At 50.4% G+C, this 19270-nt stretch overlaps 2 protein-coding genes across 7 annotated transcripts in view; one reads left to right on the forward strand and one right to left on the reverse strand.

Moving 5' to 3' along the window:
* The window catches only part of ARFRP1 (ARF related protein 1), an 11915-nt gene extending 8860 nt beyond the window's left edge, over window positions 1-3055 (reverse strand). Inside the window, exons 1-5 of one of the 6 annotated variants that reach the window (XM_017881278.1) lie at window positions 2914-3018; window positions 2342-2435; window positions 2091-2184; window positions 1743-1830; window positions 1448-1530 (exon numbers count right to left, since the gene is read on the reverse strand). In XM_017881278.1, coding sequence (XP_017736767.1) covers window positions 1448-1530; window positions 1743-1830; window positions 2091-2183 — 264 coding nt within the window. In that variant the 5' untranslated portion in view covers window position 2184; window positions 2342-2435; window positions 2914-3018. Of the gene's footprint in view, window positions 1-1447; window positions 1531-1742; window positions 1831-2090; window positions 2190-2341; window positions 2436-2913 lie in introns of all 6 variants that reach the window. The other 5 variants (XM_017881277.1, XR_001887203.1, XR_001887204.1 and 2 more) reach the window with 5 other exon arrangements.
* Window positions 3056-3078: 23 nt separating this feature from the next.
* ZGPAT (zinc finger CCCH-type and G-patch domain containing) overlaps window positions 3079-19270 on the forward strand; it is a 31022-nt gene continuing 14830 nt past the window's right edge. The window contains exons 1-2 of the mRNA XM_017881269.1: window positions 3079-3165; window positions 3613-4215. Coding sequence (XP_017736758.1) covers window positions 3641-4215 — 575 coding nt within the window. The 5' untranslated portion in view covers window positions 3079-3165; window positions 3613-3640. The remainder of the gene's footprint in view (window positions 3166-3612; window positions 4216-19270) is intronic.

Genomic DNA, 19270 nt, shown 5'->3' on the forward strand with positions numbered 1-19270 from the left:
GGGGGGGGGGCGCACCACACTGGGATCTCAGAAAAGCCCAAAACCCGCGTCAAACGAGGAGACCGCTGCTGCGGGACCCTGAGGAGTCTTCCGGTGACCACGGAAGAACGAATGTTAAGCTAGAACTGAGGTAACCCCGTCGTAGAACTGAGGTAACCCCGTCGCAGAACTGAGGTAACCCCGTCGCAGAACTGAGGTAACCCCATCGGGGAGAGGCAGCCGTCGTGCCTTCCTCACATCTGGCTGGTCTTTGCCATTTCTGTGTCCTGGTGGTGAGCAGCAAGATCTCTAAGCTGAAAGGAGGCACTCACTTTGGGGGAGTGCAGGGCCCCCGGGTCCCCACACTTTTTCTTGTCCTGACTGAGAAAGAAACAGACTGCCCTGACCTCTCTGACCTGGCCAACGAGGTTTCCCTTAGGCTCAAACCCAAGCCAGGGTTTGAACATTCTCAGACACTTGTAAGATGTTTAGGTTGTTAACATAATGTTCAGGCTTCAAAACATTGAAAGAAATTAGCCCCAGCCCTGAACCCAATTCCTTAAATTCTCGTTTAAACGCCACACCCTGCTCCCCCAGCTTCAGGCACGACCAGTGAGCACACCCTTCCCTTTGCTGGTCACCTGAGGATGCCGCACTCTGTCAACAGGTTCCCCTAACGTGTGCCCTGACCTGAGGATGCCCCACTTTGTCAACAAGTTCCCTAATACATGCTCTGATCTGATCGCCTTGGCGTTTAGTGATTCTTTCCTTGGAATCTCCAGTGGCCCCATCACAGGGAACTCCCAAGTAGGCAACTCCCCTACCATCACTTTTGGGGCAACTTTAGCTAAGGGTTCGGCTGGGACAAACCAGGGAGCCACTCGGGAACCTGGGACGGGACCAGAGAGAAACCCCCAGGGACAAAGTGGGTAATGAAAGTTGCTAGGCCGGGCACGGTGGCTCACGCCTGTAATCCCAGCACTTTGGGAGGCCGAGGTGGGCGGATCACGAGGTCAGGAGATCGAGACCGTCCTGGCTAACACAGTGAAACCCCATCTCTACTAAAAATACAAAAAATGGCCGGGCGAGGTGGCTCAAGCCTGTAATCCCAGCACTTTGGGAGGCCGAGACGGGCAGATCACGAGGTCAGGAGATCGAGACCATCCTGGCTAACACTGTGAAACCCCGTCTCTACTAAAAAAATACAAAAAATTAGCCGGGCGTGGTGGCGGGCACCTGTGGTCCCAGCTACTCGGGAGGCTGAGGCAGGAGAATGGCATGAACCCAGGAGGCGGAGCTTGCAGTGAGCCGAGATCGTGCCACTGAGCTCCAGCCTAGGTGAGAGCGAGACTCCGTCTCAAAAAAAAAAAAAAAAAAAAAAATGCTGAAGAAGGACCCAAAGGGTGCCCTCTGGAAAGAAATGGCACTGAAGGGCTGGGGGGGGGTGGTCCTGACCAGGGAGTCTTACCTTGTCCCACAAAGACTGCAGCTCTTCCTGCCCTCCTAAGTCCCAGAACATGAGCCGAGCCTTTCCCACATCCACAGTGCCAACTGGGGAGAGGAAGAAACAGGCAAGGCTCGTGACCTTGGTTCTCGACACACCCAGTCCCAGCTCTCCCCGGGGATGGAGCAAACCATGCTGGTGCCACTCAAATGAGACTTGAAAGGGGACTGACAGGGCTGTGGCCACGGGCCAGCTGGACTGTGAACATCACGGCATCCTCAAGGCCCCAAACCCACAGCCTGCTATTTAGACCCCTTACTGTTTAGACCCACGGTGGTGGTGATTTTGGATAGACTCATTCCCTTGTAGTTCTTGTTAAACCGGGTTTTTGACTGCTCCAGGAAGGTCTGAGGAGAGAGGGAGAGGCAGACACATCAAGTAGGGGCTACACTGGCTTCCCAAATATCCTTACTCAGGCCTGTTCCTTAAGAGAGAAAAACAAAAACAAAGCAACACTCTGCTCTTCAGGAAACTGGTGGTGACAATCCTGTCGTCTCAGGTGAAATTTGGATTCCATCTGGGTAGTGAACATGCAGCTGACAGCACAAAACCGAAGCGGGGGCCACCCAGCCGTGGGAAAGGTGCGGGCAAGGTAGTGGGCACTCACCGTCTTCCCAGCATTGTCCAGGCCCAGGATCAGGATGCAGTACTCGTCCTTCTGAAACATGTACTTGTACAAGCCCGACAGCAGCGTGTACATCCTGCCCTGGGCCCCCCGACATAGGTCAGTGAGCAGCCAGAACGCACCTCCCCTGCCCCGGGCTTCTCCACGGGGGTCAGTGGCGCCCCACGCCCAGCCGGCCGCTCAGGACGAGAGCCTGGGGGCCATTCCCGACTCTCGTCCCCCTTCCACCTCACCCCGTAACTCCTCCCAGGCCGGCCGCCACTCCGTCCTTCCGCTCACAGCAATGACTGCGATCTTTCCGAATCCACAGCGGCTCCGGTCCCTCCCCTGCTCGCGGGACCACCCAGCCGGGTGTTCACGGTGAGCTCCGCTGCGCTCCCGCCCTCCCCCGAGGTTTCGCTCCCACGCTTCACGCGCGCGGAACGGGGAACACACTCGCTGCACCCCGCCTGGGCCCCCGCGCCCCACCCGGGAGCAGCGAGCCGCCGGCGCGCTCCCCAGGAGCTCCCCGGGACGCCCCATCAACCCAGTTCTTAAAACGGGGACGGCCCGCGGGGAGCGGACTACAGGGCGGGTGGGCAGCGGCCCGGCTGCTCCCGGAGGCGGCGCGCGGCGGGCAGGGAACGACTCTTGCGGAGGAAGAACCCGCGTCGGGGACCCCGGCTACGGCCGCCCCATGCCGCAGCCGCCAGGTTGGAGGCTCGCCGACAAGCAGCTAAAGCTGGTTCCTGTCACACCTGCGTCCCACCCCGAGCTCTGGGCCGCCCCTCGGGCCTCGCGCCCCACCGCATAGCCTGCGGCCTACCTGCGACCGCCGCGACCTCGGAGCCGCCGCTGCTGACCCCCGCGGACCTCCGCTGACCTCGCGCTAACCCCGCGCGGCGCCTGACGGGACGAGAGCCGGCCTTAGGGAAGGAGCTGAAACGCTTCCCGGCGACCTCCGCGCTCCGCTTCCCGGCTGCCCCCGCGCGCCAGGCACTTCCGGAAGTGGCGGCGCTCTAGAGGAAGTGCTGGTCGGCGGCGGGGACGAAAGTGGGGCGCCGGGCCGCTCTAGCTGGTGAGGCTGGCGGGCTCTCTATGGCGGCGGCTGGGAAACCGCACGGGGGAGGTGCCCTGTCTGGGGAGAGGGGACCGCGGTTTGCGGGGACGCGGCCCTGGCTAGACGGCAGAGACGCCGGGCGCGGGGGCGGGGCCGGCCTGGAAGGCAGCGGGCACGGCGGGTGGGCTCGGCGGAGGGCCGGGCGGCGGGGCGCCCCGCGGGGAGGGGTCTCCGGAGTGACGCGGGACCCGGCTAGCGGCGAGCCCAGGGCGGCTCGGAAGGGAAACGCGGAGCCTGAGCGGGGGTACCCGGTCTGCGACCTCTGCGCTGGGAGCTGTGCCTCTGAGCCGGTGTCTCCCCGAGGGAAAGGGGACGTGCCCATGCCCGCCCGCAGTCTGTGGGGCCGGTCCCGAGACGTGGGGCCGGTCCCGAGACGTGGGGCTCACCTGGCTTCTCTTCTCGCAGCCCTGGTCCAGCGCCTCCCTGTCTCAGCATGGACGAGGAGAGCCTGGAGTCGGCCTTGCAGACCTACCGTGCGCAGCTGCAGCAGGTGGAGCTGGCCCTGGGCGCCGGCCTGGATTCGTCTGAGCAGGCGGACCTGCGCCAGCTGCAGGGGGACCTGAAGGAGCTCATCGAGCTCACCGAGGCCAGCCTGGTGTCTGTCAGGAAGAGCAAGTTGCTGGCCGCGCTGGACGAAGAGCGCGCGGGCCAGGAAGATGCTGAGTACCAGGCTTTCCGGGAGGCCATCACTGAGGCGGTGGAGGCAGCAGCCCCTGAGTCCGGATCAGAGACCGTTCCTAAAGCAGAGGCGGGGCCGGAATCTGCAGCAGGTGGGCAGGAGGAGGAAGAGGGAGAGGACGAGGAAGAGCTGAGTGGGACAAAGGTGAGCGCACCCTACTACAGCTCATGGGGCACTCTGGAATATCACAACGCCATGGTTGTGGGAGCGGAAGAGGCGGAGGATGGTTCGGCGGGTGTCCGTGTGCTCTACCTGTACCCCACTCACAAGTCTCTGAAGCCGTGCCCGTTCTTCCTGGAGGGAAAGTGCCGCTTCAAGGAGAACTGCAGGTAAAACCCTTTGTTATGAGGATGCCAACCTTGGGGCGTAAGGGGCACGCACACAGGGTCGGGTCAGGATGGGCCCTCCCTTTGCTTTGCAGTTTTGTCTCAGCATCTTGGGGCAGGCATGCTTTGTGACAGCAGTGGCTGTGTTCAGGCGTCTGCGTCTTTCTTCTGGGGTAAATCAAGAAGCACAGAAGGTGGCCGGGTGCGGTGGCCCACGCCTGTAATCCCAGCACTTTGGGAAGTCAAGGCAGGCAGATCACCTGAGGTCAGGAGTTCAAGACCACGCTGGTCAACATGGTGAAACCCCATCTCCGTTAAAAACACAAAATTCAACTGGTCGTGGTGGTGCGCACCTGGGGTCCTAGCTACTCAGGAGGCTGAGGCAGGAGAATTGGTTGAACCCAGGAGGCCAAGGTTGCAGTGAGCGGAAATGGAGCCACTGTACTCCAGCCTGAGCAGAGTGCAGTGGCGCGATCTCGGCTCACTGCAAGCTCTGCCTCCCGGGTTCAAGCAATTCTCCTGCCTCAGCCTCCCTAGTAGCTGGGATTACAGGTACCCACCACCATACCTGGCTAATTTTTTTGTATTTTTTTAGTAGAGACGGGGTTTCACCGTGTTAGCCTGGATGGTCTCGATCTCCTGACCCCGTGATCCGCGCCTCAGCCTCCCAAAGTGCTGGGATTACAGGCATGAGCCACCGTGCCTGCTTTTTTTTTTTTTTTTTTTGGAGACAGAGTGTCACTCTTGTCGCCCAGGCTGGAGTGCAGTGGCATAGTCTCAGCTTACTACAACCTCCTTCTCCCGGGTTGAAGTAATTCTCTGCCTCAGCATCCAGAGTATCTGGAATTACAGGTGCCTACCACCATGCCTGGCTAATTTTTTGTATTTTTAGTAGAGACAGATTCACCATCTTGGCCAGGCTGATCTTAAACTCCTGATCTCGTGATCCACCCGCCTCAGTCTCCCAAAATGCTGGGATTACAGGCGTGAGCCATCACGTCTGGCTACTTTTTGTAGTTTTAGTAGAGGTGGGGTTTTGTCATGTTGTCCAGGCTGGTTTCACACTCCTGAGCTCAAGTGATCCACCTGACCTGGCCTCCCAAAGTGCTGAGATCACAGGCATGAGCCACTGCGCCCGGCCCTGTTGTTAGTTTTATTCTCTAGAGTTCAACCTGAAAATTTTACTTTTATGGAGATTTTCAAACTTACCTCAAATTAGAGAGCTTAGCATAATCACTGCCCATGGTCCATCATCCACGGTCCATCATCCAGTGTCCTCATTGATTCACATTTTGCCAGTCTTGTTTTGTTTGTTCTCCCTGTCCTACTTTTTTCTTTTTTGGACCATTTTAAAGCAAATTCCGGCCGGGCGCGGTGGCTCATGCCTGTAATCCCAGCACTTTGGGAGGCCGAGACGGGCGGATCACGAGGTCAGGAGATCGAGACCATCCTGGCGAACACAGTGAAACCCCGTCTCTACTAAAATACAAAACTAGCCGGGCGAGGTGGCGGGCGCCTGTAGTCCCAGCTACTCGGGAGGCTGAGGCAGGAGAATGGCATGAACCCGGGAGGCGGAGCTTGCAGTGAGCTGAGATCCGGCCACTGCACTCCAGTCCGGGCGACAGAGCAAGACTCCGCCTAAAAAAAAAAAAAAAAAAAAAAAAAAAAAAGCAAATTCTAGAAGTTACTGGGTTTTCCAACTATGAATACTTCAGAGTGTATCTCTAATCTAACTGATTAGGAAATTACTTAAAAGTAACTTTTGGAAGTCCAAGTCGATGTGAGGACAAAAAAGAGTAACTTCCGTAATAGGTAATAGTATTACATTAAATGGTAACACATTTAATGGTAATACCTCTTCCATATTCAAATATCCACAATTATTACTGTGATGTCTCTATTTCCGTAAGCTTTATTTTTGCTCCTCTTTACTTTCCTCTTAGAAGAAATATTTACCAAGACTTCTAGTAGGTAATTTTCTTTTTTAGCCAATAGTTCTGGCTGACCACGTAATCATCCCTAGTTCTAGTTCTTTGAGTATCTTCGTCTTTTTTCTTTTGAAACCAGATCTCGCTGCTCTGTCACCCATGCTGGAGTGCAGTGGCACAATCTTGGCTCACTGCAATCTCTGCCTCCCTGGCCCAAGCCATCCTCCCACCTCAGCCTCCCTAATAGCTGATACTCCAGGCGTGTACTGCCACGCCTAGCTAATTTTTGTATTTTTTGTAGAGATGGGATTTCACCATGTTGCCCAGGCTGATCTCGAATTCCTGATCCCCTTGATGAGAGATCTGACACATCCCTGTGATGCTTCCTCTGGGCCAGGCATTGCTCCAAGAATTTCATACACATTCATTCATCTGTGCAGCAGCCCCATAGGTAGGCCCTGCAGTCACACCATTTGACAGGGGAGGAAACAGGAATAGAAGAACTGAGTGGCCCAAGGCTTCGAGGCTCAGAGGGCTCTGGTTGCCCCCCGCCCTCGTTCCATCCCCTGCTCCACCCGGTGCTGCTTGCCGTGTCAGCATCAGGCCTGATCTGAAGGCTTCTGGAGCATCTTACAGACACCTACCTTGCCACCATTCAGGACTGATAAATTCTCTTGGATTTGTGTTGGACTTTTTTTTTTTTTTTAAACGGAGTTTCACTTTTGTTGCCCAGGCTGGAGTGCAATGGCGCGAACTCTACCTCTCAGGTTCAAGGGATTCTCTTGCCTCAGCCTCCCGAGTAGGTGGGATTACGGGCGCCTGCCACCACGCCCAGCTAATTTTTGTATTTTTAGTAGAGGCAGGGTTTCACCATGTTGGCCAGGCTGGTCTCGAACTCCTGACCTCAGGTGCCCCCACCTTGGTTTCCCAAAGTGCTGGGATTACATATGTGAGCCACCACACCCGGCCCAGGATTTCTTTATATATTCTGGATGTTCATCCCTTGTGAAGTACGTGGTTTGCAGATATTTGCTCCTATTGTTTGGGTTGTCTTTTCACTCGATACAGTGTCCTTTGATGCACAAACATTTTACATTTTGATGCAGTTCAATTTATTGTTTCTGTATTGCCTGTGTCTTTGTCGTCAGATTTAAGAAACCATCGCCTCATCCATGCATATGAGGATTTTCACCTATGTTTTCTTCTAAGAGTTCTGTAGTTTTAGCTGTTAAATTTAGGTCTTTGATCCATTTTGAGTTAATTTTTGTATATGTTATTAGGTGAGGGTCTACTTCATTCTTTTTTTTGAGACAGAGTCTCGCTCTGTCACCCAGGCTGAAGGGCAGTGGCGTGATCTCCACTCACTGCAAGCTCTGTCACCTCCCAGGTTCACGCCATTCTCCTGCCTCAGCCTCCCAAGAAGCTGGGACTACAGGCGCCCACCACCACTCCCGGCTAATTTTTTTGTATTTTTGGTAGAGACGGGGTTTCACTGTGTTCGCCAGGATGGTCTCGATCTCCTGACCTCGTGATCCGCCCGCTTTGGCCTCCCAAAGTGCTGGGATTACAGGCATGAGCCACTGTGCCCGGCCCCACTTCATTCTTTTGCATGAGGATTTCCAGTTTTCCCAGCACCATTTGTTGAAAAGAATGCTTTTTCTCCACTGAATGGTCTTGACTGTCTTGTCCAAAATCAATTGGCCATACATATATGGGTTTATTTGTGAGCTCTCTCTTCTCTTCCATTGGTGTATATGTCTTATGCCAGTACCACACTGTTTTGATTATTATAGCTTTGTAATAAGTTTTAAACTCAGGAAGTGGTAGTTATTCACCATTTGCTCTCTTTTTCAAGATTGTTTTGTTTCTGGATCCTTTGCAATTTCATATGAATTTTAGGATCGGATTGTCCAATTCTGCATAAAAGACAGTTTGAATTTTGATGTGGATTGCACAGAATGTGTAGATATGTTTGGGGCATATTGCCATCTTTACAATATTAAGCCTTCTGGCTGGGCCTGGCAGCTCATGCCTATAATCCCAGTACTTTGGGAGGCTGAGGCAGGCATATCGCTTGAGGTCAGGAGTTCAAGACCAGCCTGGCCAATGTGGTGAAACCCCATCTCTACTAAAAATAAAAAACAAATTAGTTGGAGGTGGTGCACACCTGTAATCCCTGCTACATGAGAGGGTGAGGCAGGAGAATCACTTGAACCTAGGAGGAGGAGGTTGCAGTGAGCTGAGATCATGCCACTGTACTCCAGCCTGGGCAACAGAGCGAGACTCCATCTTTTTTTTTTGTTTGTTTGAGAGAGAGTCTCACTCTGTCGCCCAGGCTGGAGTGCAGTGGCCGGATCTCAGCTCACTGCAAGCTCCGCCTCCCAGGTTCACGCCATTCTCCTGCCTCAGCCTCTGGAGTAGCTGGGACTACAGGCGCCACCACCTCGCCCGGCTAGGTTTTTGTATTGCGAGACTCCATCTTAACAACAGTAACAAAAGATAAAAGCAATATTAAGTCTTCCAATTCATGAACGAAAGATCTGTCCATTTATTTAGGTATTTAATTTATTTCGACAGCGTTTTGTACTGTACAAGTCTTGCACATTCTTGGTTAAATAAGTATTATTTTTGATGCTTCTCTAAGGAATTGTTTTCCTTTTTTTTTTTTTTGAGGCAGTCTTACTCTGTCACCCAATCTGGAATGCAGTGGCACAATCTCGACTCACTGTAACCTCCACCTCCCGGGTTCAAGCGATTCTCCTACCTCAGCCTCCCAAGTAGCTGGGGTCACAGGTGCCTGCCACCACACCCAGCTAATTTTTTCTTTTTTTTTCCTCACTCTGTTGCCCAGGCTGGAGTGCAGTGGTGCAGTCTTGGCTCACTGCAAGCTCCACTTCCTGGGTTCACACCATTCCCCTGCCTCAGCCTCCCGAGTAGCTGGGAATACAGGCGCCTGCCACCACGCCCGGCTAATTTTTTGTATTTTTAGTAGAGACAGGATTTTACCATGTAGCCAGGATGGTCTTGAACTCTTGACCTCAGGTGATCCGCCTGCCTCGGCCTCCCAAAGTACTGGGATTACAGGCTTGAGCCACCGCGCCCGGCCGTTTTTTTTTTAAAGATAGGGTCTTGTTCTGTCACCCAGGCTGGAGGGCAGTGGCATGATCATGGCTCACTACAACCTCAAATTCCTGGGCTCAGGGGATCCTCCTACCTCATCCTCCTGAGTAGGTGAGACTACAGGTGTGAGCCACCATGCCCAGCTAATTTTTTAATTTTTCTGTAGAGGTATAGGGTCCTGCTTTGCTGCCTAGACTGGTCTTAAACTCCAGGGCTCAAGCAGTCTTGCCTCAGCCTCCCAAAGTGCTGAGATTACAGGGGTGAGTCACTGCACTGCACCCAGCTGTGCTGGTTTTTTTCAAATGCTTTTTTGCTTTAGATGATAATGTGTGTTTTTTTTCCTTTCATTCTGTTAATGTAGTATAATGATTTTCGTATGTTGAACCATCCTTGAATTCCTCAGATAAATCACACATAGTCATGGTGTATTATCTTTTTATTATTTTTGTAGAGATGAGATTTCACTCTGCTGCCCAAGCTGGTCTCGAACTCCTGAGCTAAAGTGATCCTCCTGCCTCAGCCTCCCAAAGCACTGGGATTATAGGCATGAGCCACCTGGCCCTATCTTTTTGCTTTTTTTTTTTTTTTTTTTAATGAGATGGAGTTTCACTGTGTCGCTCAGGCTGGAGTGAGTGGTGCAATCTTGGTTCACTGCAACTTCCACCTCCTGGGTTCAAGTGATTCTCTTGCCTCAGCCTCCTGAGTAGCTGGGACTACAGGTGCCCGCCACTACACCCAGCTAATTTTTTGTATTTTTAGTAGAGACGGTGTTTCACCATGTGGGACGGGCTGGTCTCGAACTCCTGACCTTCTGATTTGCCCACCTCGGCCTCCCAAAGTGCTGGGATTACAGGTGTGAGCCACCGCACCCAGCCTTATCTTTTTAACAGTTAAAAGTTTAAGGCTTTATCATGTAATAACATTGCTGGATTTGATTTGCTGCTGTTTTGTTGAGGGTATTTGCATCTGTATTCATAAGGGATATTGGTCTGTAGTTTTCTTTTCTTGACGTGTCTTTGTGTAGCTTTGATGTCAGCATAATACTGGCCTCATAGAATGAGTTAGGAAGTATTCTTTATATTGTGGGAAGAGGTAAAAAGGGATTGGTGTTAATTCTTCTTAAAATGTTTGATAGAATTCAACAGAATCATATATATAGAGAGAGAGATGGACTTTTCTTTTGTTGGAAGTTTATTGACTGTTGATTCAGTTTCTTTATATTGAAATTGACTTTTCTTTTGGAAGCTAAAAGTACAATAACTGTAGTGAAAGTTTCTGAACTTTTCTTTCATTGGAAGTTTTTTGACTACTGATTCTTTATTTGTTTTAGGTCTATTCAGATTTTCTGTTTCTACTTGAGTCAGTTTGGTCTGGCTCTGTTGCCCAGGCTGGACTGCAGTGGCGCCATCTTGGCTCACTGCAACTTCTACCTCCCGAGTTCAAGTGATTCTCCCACCTCAGCCTCCCCAGTGTCTCGGACTGCAAGCGCCCGTCAGCATACCTGACTAATTTTTGTTTTTAGTAGGGACGGGGTTTCACCATGTTGGCCAGGCTGGTCTCAAACTCCTGGCCTCAGGTGATCCGCCCACCTCGGCCTCCCAAAGTGCTGGGATTACAGGCGTGAGCCACCGCGCCCGGCCTTGAGTCAGTTGAGATAGTTTGCATGCACATTTCTAGGAATCTGTCCGTTTTGTCTTACGTTATCTCATCTGTTACAATTGTTCATAGTATCCTTTTACAGTCCTAGTTATTTCTGTAAGATCAGTAGTAATAGCTCCACTTTCTCTCTTGATTTTAGCAATTTGAGTCATCTCTTTTTTTTTTTTTTTTTGAGATAGAATCTCACCGTGTCACCCAGACTGGAGTGCAGTGGCATGATCTTGGCTCACTGCAACCTCTGCCTCCCAGGTTCAAGCAATTCTGCCATAGCCTCCCGAGCAGCAGGAATTACAGGCATGAGCCACCACGCCCAGCTAGTTTTGTTTTGTTTTTTGTTTTCTGTTTTTTTTTTTTTTTTTTTGAGATGGAGTCTCTTTCTGTCTCCCAGGCTGGAGTGCAGTGGTGCAATCTCGCTCATTGCAACCTCCGCCTCCTGAATTCCAGCAATTCTCCTGCCTCAGCCTCCCGAGTAGCTGGAACTATAGGTGTCACCACCATGCCTAGCTAATATTTGTATTTTTAGTAGAGACAGGATTTCACCATGTTGGCCAGGCTGGGCCTCAGGTGATCCGCCCACCTTGGCCTCCCAAAGTGCTGGGATTACAGGCGTGAGGCACCGCGCATGGCCTATTTTTTCTTCTTGGTCAGTTTTTCTAAAAGTTTGTCAACTGTGTTGGTCTTTTTTGTTGCTGATCTCTATTGTTTTCCCATATTCTGTTTCATTTCTTTCCATTTTAACCTTTGTTTCCTTTTTTCTGCTGGTTTGGGTTTAATTTGCTCTTTTTTCCCCTAATTCTTTAAGGTGTACAGTTAAGTTATTGATTTGAGATGTCTCTTTTTTCTTCTCTTCTTTTTTTTTTTTTGCTGTTGAGACGGAGTCTCCCTCTGTCACCCAGACTGGAGTGCAGTGGAGTGATTTCAGCTCACTGCAGCCTCTGCCTCCCAGGCCATTTTCCTGCCTCAGCCTCCCAAGTAGATGTTTCTTGGCCAAGGTGTTTCTTTTTGAATGTAAGCATTTACTGCTACAGATTTCCCTCTAAACACTGCTTTCACTGCATTCCATAAGACTGTTTTTTGTTTGTTGTTGTTTTGTTGTTTGAGACACAGGCTCACTCTGTTGCTGTTTGGAGAGCAGTGAAGTGATCATAGCTCACTATAGCCGTGAACTCCTGGACTCTATCAGTCCTCCTGCCTCAGCCTCCCAAGTAACTGGGACTACAGGTGTACACCACTGCACCTAACTAATTTCTTTTATAAGTTTTTGCAGAGGCCAGGCCCAGTGGCTCACACCTGTAATCCCAGCACTTTGGGAGGAGGAGGCAGGCAGATCACCTGAGGTCAGGAGTTGGAGACCAGGCTGGCCAACATAATGAAACCCTGTCTCTACTAAAAGTACAAAAATTAACTGGGCATGGTGGCTCATGCCTGTAATCCCAGCTACTCAGGAGGCTGAGGCAGGAAAATCGCTTCAACCCGGGAGGTGGAGGTTGCAGTGAGCCGAGATTATGCCATTGCACTCCAGCCTGGGTGACAAGGTGACAAGAGTGAGACTCCGTCTCAAAATAAAGAAAAAAAGAAAAAGCCAGGCACAGTAGCTCACATCTGTAATCCCAGCACTTTGGGAGGCCAAGGCGGGTGGATCACCTGAGGCCAGGAGTTCGAGACCAGCCTGACCAACACGGTGAAACCCCGTCTCTACTAAAATACAAAATTAGCCAGGCATGGTGGCGGGCGCCTGTAATCCCAGCTACTCAGGAGGCTGAGGCAGGAGAATCAATTGAACCTGGGAGGCAGAAGTTGCAGTGAGCCAGGATCACGCCATTGCACTCCAGCCTGGGTGACAAGAGCAAAATTCCATCTCAGAAAAAGAAGAAAAAAAAAGTTTTTGCAGAAACAGGGTTTCACTTTGTTACCCAGGCTGGTGTCAAACTCCTGACTTCAAGCAGTCCTACTGCGTCGACCTCCCAAAGTGCTGAGATTATGGGCGTGAGCCACTGCACCCTGCCACCTGGCTGTTTTGTTCTGTTGTATTTCCATTTTCATTGATATCAAGATATCCTAATCTCCCTTTTTTTTTTTTCGACCTATCAGTTTTTAAAAGGTGTTTTTTTTTTTTCTTTTTTTTAAATTTTCCAAAAAAAAAAAAAAATTGTTTTTTTTTTTTTTTGAGAAAGAGTCTTGCTCTGTCACCCAGGCTAGAGAATAGTGGTGCACAATCTTGCCTCACTGCAACCTCTGCCTCCCGGGTTCAAGTGATGCTCCCACCTCAGCCATCCTAGTATCTGGGATTACCAGCATGTGCCACCACACCTGGCTAATTTTTATATTTTAGTCTTACTGTGTTGGTCAGACTGGTCTTGAATTCCTGACCTCCGGTGATCTGCCTGCCTTGGCCTCCCAAAGTGCTAGGATTACAGGCGTGCACCACCGTCCCCCCTCCCCATTTTTTTTTTTAATAGAGAGAAAGTCTCACTGTTGCCCAGGCTGGTCTTGAACTCCTGAGCTCAAGCAATCATCCCTCCTTGGCCTCCCAAGGTGCTGAGGTTACAGGTGTTAGCCACAGTGCCTGGCCTTCTTTCAAGACTTTAAAAATGTCATCTCGGCCAGGCGCAGTGGCTCACGCCTGTAATCCCAGCACTTTGGGAGGCTGAGGTGGGCGGATCACGAGGTCAGGAGATCGAGACCATCCTGGCTAACACGGTGAAACCCCATCTCTACTAAAAAATACAAAAAATTAGCTGAGCGTGGTGGTGGGCGCCTGTAGTCCCAGCTACTCAGGAGGCTGAGGCAGGAGAATGGCATGAACCCGGGAGGCGGAGCTTGCAGTGAGCCAAGATCACACCACTGTACTCCAGCCTGGGCGACAGAGCAAGACTCCGTCTCAAAAAAAAAAAAAAAAAATGTCCTCTGACTGCCTTCTGGCCCAATAGTTTCTGATGAGAAATTGGTAGTTAATCTTATCGAGGAACCTTTGTACACTGACTGTTCACTTCTCTCTTGCTGTTTTAGGAAATTCTCTGTCTTTGGGTTTCAGCAGTTTGATTGTAATGTATCAGTGTGGATCTCTGACTTTATAAGCTACTTGGAGTTCATTGGACTTACTGGATGTGTAGATTCATGCCTTTCATTAAATTTGAAAAGTTTCAGCTACTATTCAGGCATCTTGAGATGCTAGTTTTCTTTCTTCCTGTCTGTTCGCCGCTTCTGGAGCTTCGTCATGCACGTGTTGGCGTGCCTCGTGGTGTAACACAGGTCCCTTGGGCTCTGACCATTTTTCTTTCTTCTTCTTTCTTTCTACTCCTTCTTTTGGGTAAATTCAGCTGACCTGTCCTCAAGTTCACTGTTTCTTTCTTCTTCCTTCTCAAATCTGCTGTTGAAGCTTCTGGTGAAATTTTCACTATAGTTATTGTACTTTTTAGCTCCAAAAAAATTTTCTTTTTTTCTATAAAATTATCACTTTACTAATATTCTCTATTTGGTTAGACATGGTTCTTTTGCTTTCCTTTAGTTCATTATCCATGGTTTCCTTTATTTTTAAATTTATTTTTATTTAGTTATTAATTTTTTTTTTGAAATGGAGTTTTACTCTTATCACCCAGGCTGGCGTGCAATGGCACAATCTCCGCTCACTACAACCTCCGCCTCCTGGGTTCACGCGATTCTCCTGCCTCAGCCTCCCAAGTAGCTGGGATTATAGGCATGTGCCACCCACCTAATTTTTGGTATTTTTAGTAGAAACTGGGTTTCACCACGTTGGCCAGGCTGGTTTCGAACTGCTAACCTCAGGTAATCTGCCCGCCTCGGCCTCCCAAAATGCGGGGATTACAGATGTGAGCCACTGCACCCAGCCTCTTTTTTTAGTATATTTAAGATAATTGATTGAAAGTTTTTGTCTAGTCATTCAAATGTCTAGGCTTCTTCAGGAACAGTTTCTATTAATTTCTTTATTTAAAAAAAAAATTTTTTTTAATATTCTTTTTTTTTTTTTTTTTAGATGGAGTCTCACTCTATAGCCCAGGCTGGAGTGCAATGGCTTGATCTTGGCTCACTGCAACCTCTGCCTCCTGGGTTCAAGCGATTTTCCTGCCTCAGCCTCCTGAGTAGCTGGGACTATAGGTGCTTGCCACCGCGCCTGGCTAATTTTTTGTATTTTTAGTAGAGACATGGTTTCGCTATGTTAGCCAGAATGGTCTCAATCTCCTGACCTTATGATCCTCCTGCCTTGGCCTCCCAAAGTGCTGGAATTACAGGCGTGAGCCACCGTGCCCGGCCTATTTTGTGTGTGTGTGTGACAAAGTCTCCCTCTGTCACCCAGGCTGTAGTGCAGTGGCACAACCCTGGCACACTGCAGCCTTAATTGTCCAGGCGTAAGTGATTCTCCCACCTTAGTCTCCTGAGTAGCTAGAACTACAAGCATGTGCCACCATGCCTGGTTGGTTGTGGTGTTGTTACTGTTTTAGAGACAGGGTCTTGCTACATTGCTCTGACTGGTCTTGAACTCCTGGGCTCAAGCAGTCATCCCACCTTGGCCTCCCAAGGCGGTGAGATTACAGGTGTGAGCCGCTGCGCTCGGCCTGTTGATTTCTTTATTTCCGGGGAATGGGCCACACTTACTTGTTTCTTTGCACGCCTTGTACTGTTTTGTTGAAACCTGCACAAGTTGAAGATGATCGTGTGGTTACTTTGAAAATCGGATCCTCCGCCCTCTGCAGGGTCTATTGTTGCTGTTTGTTGTGGATTGTCGTTTCTCATTTGTTTAGTTACTTTCCTGACCTTTTTGAATAAAGACTGTATTCCGTCAGTGGTGCTTGTTTCTGTTCTGTTAGGTTAGTGGTTAGCTTGTGCTTTGAAAGAGATTTCTTTAATTGTCTATCGGCAAAAGGATAAAGAGACTGGGCGCGGTGGCTCACACCTGTAATGCTAGGACTTTGGGAAGTGGAGGCGGGTGGATCACTTGAGGTCAGGAGTTTAAGACCAGCCTGGCGAATATGGTGAAACCCTGTCTCTACTAAAAATGCAAAAATTAACTGGGCATGGTGGCATCCGCCTATAGTCCCAGCTACTGGGAAGACTGAGGCAGGAGAATCGCTTGAACCCAGGAGGTGGAGGTTGCAGTGAGCCAAGATGGTACCACTACACTCCAGCCTGGGCAACAGAGCAAGACTCCGTCTCAAAAAAAAAAAAAAAAAAAGGATACAGAGCATCTTCCATCCTTTCCAGGTTGCCTCTGTACAGGGGCGAGTCCTTCAGTGCCCGCCAGGCTGTTCACGGCTCTTCCTCACCCTTTACTTCTTGCTCACATGGAGCCTAAGGGTGAGCCAGAGGTGAAAGCTGGGGGCCTCCTCAGGTGTTTCTGAGCACCTGTCTAGCCCCCGCTGTGTGCATGGCCTTCTGGATTTCCAGGCATGAACAGGAGGTTTCCAAAGCCCTTAGACCTTCATGTAGTTCTTCCCAGCCTCTTCCTTCCTAGACTTTTCTGTCCGCTCTTTGCCCATCTGTTGTTGTCCCTGCTCCTGCAACTTCAGGTCATACCTGCCTTTAAATCCCTTCAGACCGGGCGCGGTGGCTCACACCTGGCACTTTGGGAGGCCAAGGTGGGTGGATGGCTTGAGGTCAGGAGTTTGAGACCAGCCTGGCCAACATGGTGAAATCCCGTCTTTAGTAAAAATACAAAAATGAGCTGGGCGTGGTGGTGGGTGCCTGTAATCCCAGCTACTTTGGAGACTGAAGCAGGAGAATTGCTTGAGCCTGGAAGGCGGAGGTTGCAGTGAGCTGAGATCATACCACTGCACTCTGGCCTGGGCGACAGAGTGAAACTCCATCTCAAAAAAAAAAAAAAGCGGGGGCCGGCGGTGCGGTGGCTCAAGCCTGTATCCCAGCACTTTGGGAGGCGGAGGACGGCAGCGGATCACGGAGCGAGGGAGATCGAGACCATCCTGCGCTAACACGGGTGAAACCCATCTCTACTTAAAAATTACAAAAATTAGCCGGGCGAGGTGGTGGCGCCTGTAGTCCCAGCTACTCGGGGAGGCTGAGGCAGGAGAATGGCGGGAACCCAGGATGCGGAAGCTTGCAGTGAGCCTGAGATCCGGCCCTGCCCTCCAGCCTGGGAGGACAGGCGAGATTCCGTCTCGAAAAAAAAAAAAAAAAAGCCTTCAACAGCACCACCCTGGAGGCTGCCCCAGCCCTGAGAGAGTTTGAGGGGGTGAAACAAAGGCAAGCCCTTCAGGGAGATACTAGAAAGGTCCAAATGCATAAGCATGATTCTTTGAGAAAAGCTCTGTGTCATCCCTTCTGACACCAGCAAGCCACACCAGAAACGCAGATTGCCTTCCTGGTGGCCACATGTGAGCTGGTAGTAGTGGCCAAGCAGAAATACCCTAGCTGTCCTGAAATTTAGCAGGGTCTTACTTCATTGAGCAATCATCTGGTTCGTAGACACCAGAGTTCCAGAAAAGTTTATTGTGAGGTTTTGACAGTTTAATAGAAAAAAGTTTATTGTGACGGTTTTGACAGCTGAATAGTTGCTTTGCTGGAGAGGCAGATCCTTGAGCTGCCGATGCCATCATTTTAGTGATATCCAGCTCTGTTGCTGAATTTTTAGCTATGCTGTTTTAAGTTATTTTCTTAGTGGTTGCTCTAGAGATGACAATGTGCATCTTTTTTTAATTTTTTATTTATTTTTATTTATTTATTTATTTTTTGAGACGGAGTCTCGCTCTGTCGCCCAGGCTGGAGTGCAGTGGCCGGATCTCAGCTCACTGCAAGCTCCGCCTCCCAAGTTCAAGTGATTCTCCCGCCTCAGCCTCCCGAGTAGCTGGGATTACAGATGCATGCCACCACGCCTGGCTAATTTTTTGTATTTTTAGTAGAGATGGGGTTTAACCATGTTAGCCAGGATGGTCTCAATCTCCTGACCTCATGATCCGCCTGCCTCGGCCTCCCAAAGTGCTGGGATTACAGGCGTGAGCCACTGCACGCGGCCTTAAATTCTATTTTTTACTCTGGCTTCCTAGCAATTGCTTCTGTGTTCGCATATGGTAGTGGTCAGCCATTGATTTGGGCAAGAGGGTATGTCAAACACTCCTAATCCAAAGGCTCCCCGCCACTCCGTGGGGTTTCAGAGCACGCTAGGAGTTCAGCCAGCCCTCTCTCTTTGCTTTCACTTTCCCCTGGCCTCTCTTGGAGCTCCCAACACCTGCAGTGGTTTCCTCCAACACCTGCAGTGGTTTCCTCAAGAGCCAGGCCCTTCTTGGGAGAGCTGAGCCCTTCTGTGGCTCTCTGATTTTCAGAGTCTTCCTGGTAAGTATCTGGCTGGCCCAGTGCTCACTCCAGCTGGGATCACAACCCCAGATGATCAGTTTTCTTTGTGTTTATCGAGTCACCACTTTTAACTACGAGGTCTGGGTTTTGCCTTCTGTCCCACATCTACCTCTGCTGGTGTTGGGTTTTGCAGCCAGCCCTGACCTGGTAAAACACTCAGGTTTGCTGGCTCAGGAGTAGGAGCCAGTGGCAGCCCTAGGTGCAAAGGCTGCAGACTTCCCAGTGTTCTGACCCAAGGCCCATCATTTTTCAAGAAGGATCTCTTCCCAGTGAGTTCTCAGCTTTGGTCAGTTTCCCGAACTCTGAAAAGTTCTGAATCAGTGAGTTTTGATAATTTTGTCTAGTTTTAGATTTTTTTTTGAGACTGAGTTTCACTTCATCACCCAGGCTGAAGTGCAGTGATGCGATCTTGGCTCACGGCAACCTCCGCCTTTTGGGTTCAAGTGATTCTCCTGCCTCGGCCTCCCGAGTAGCTATAATTATAGGCACACGCCAGTTACACCTGGCTCATTTTTAAATTTTTGGTAGAAGCAAGGTTTCACCATGTTGGCCAGGCTGGTCTCAAACTCCTGACCTCAAGTGATCCGCCCACCTCAGCCTCCCAAAGTGCTGGGATTACAGGTATGAGCCACTGCTCCCGGTCTAGATTCGATTCAGCGACCTCTCTACTTGGGTGTGGCTGAAACTCTGAAGCTTCTTTTAGTTTTAGATGTTACTTGTTTTCAGGGTTAGTCTCTGCTTACTCTGGAGTGTATTTCTGTCAATGCTGTGAGGCAGGTAATTGGGTTGGGACCTTTAATGATCTTTAATGTATGAAAACCCAGTTTTTAATTTTGTCTTACGAAATCCGGGGTCTTTCTCTCCGCACCCCACCTGCGATTCTCTTATGAAATCAGTGGTCTTTCTCTCCGCACCCCACCTGCGATTCTCTTACGAAATCCGGGGTCTTTCTCCCCGCACCCCACCTGCGATTCTCTTGTGAAATCCGGGGTCTTTCTCCCCGCACCCCACCTGCGATTCTCTTATGA

The sequence above is a fragment of the Rhinopithecus bieti genome, unplaced genomic scaffold (genome assembly GCF_001698545.2).
Source record: "Rhinopithecus bieti isolate Rb0 unplaced genomic scaffold, ASM169854v2 scaffold_12573, whole genome shotgun sequence".
Classification (NCBI taxonomy): domain Eukaryota; kingdom Metazoa; phylum Chordata; class Mammalia; order Primates; family Cercopithecidae; genus Rhinopithecus; species Rhinopithecus bieti.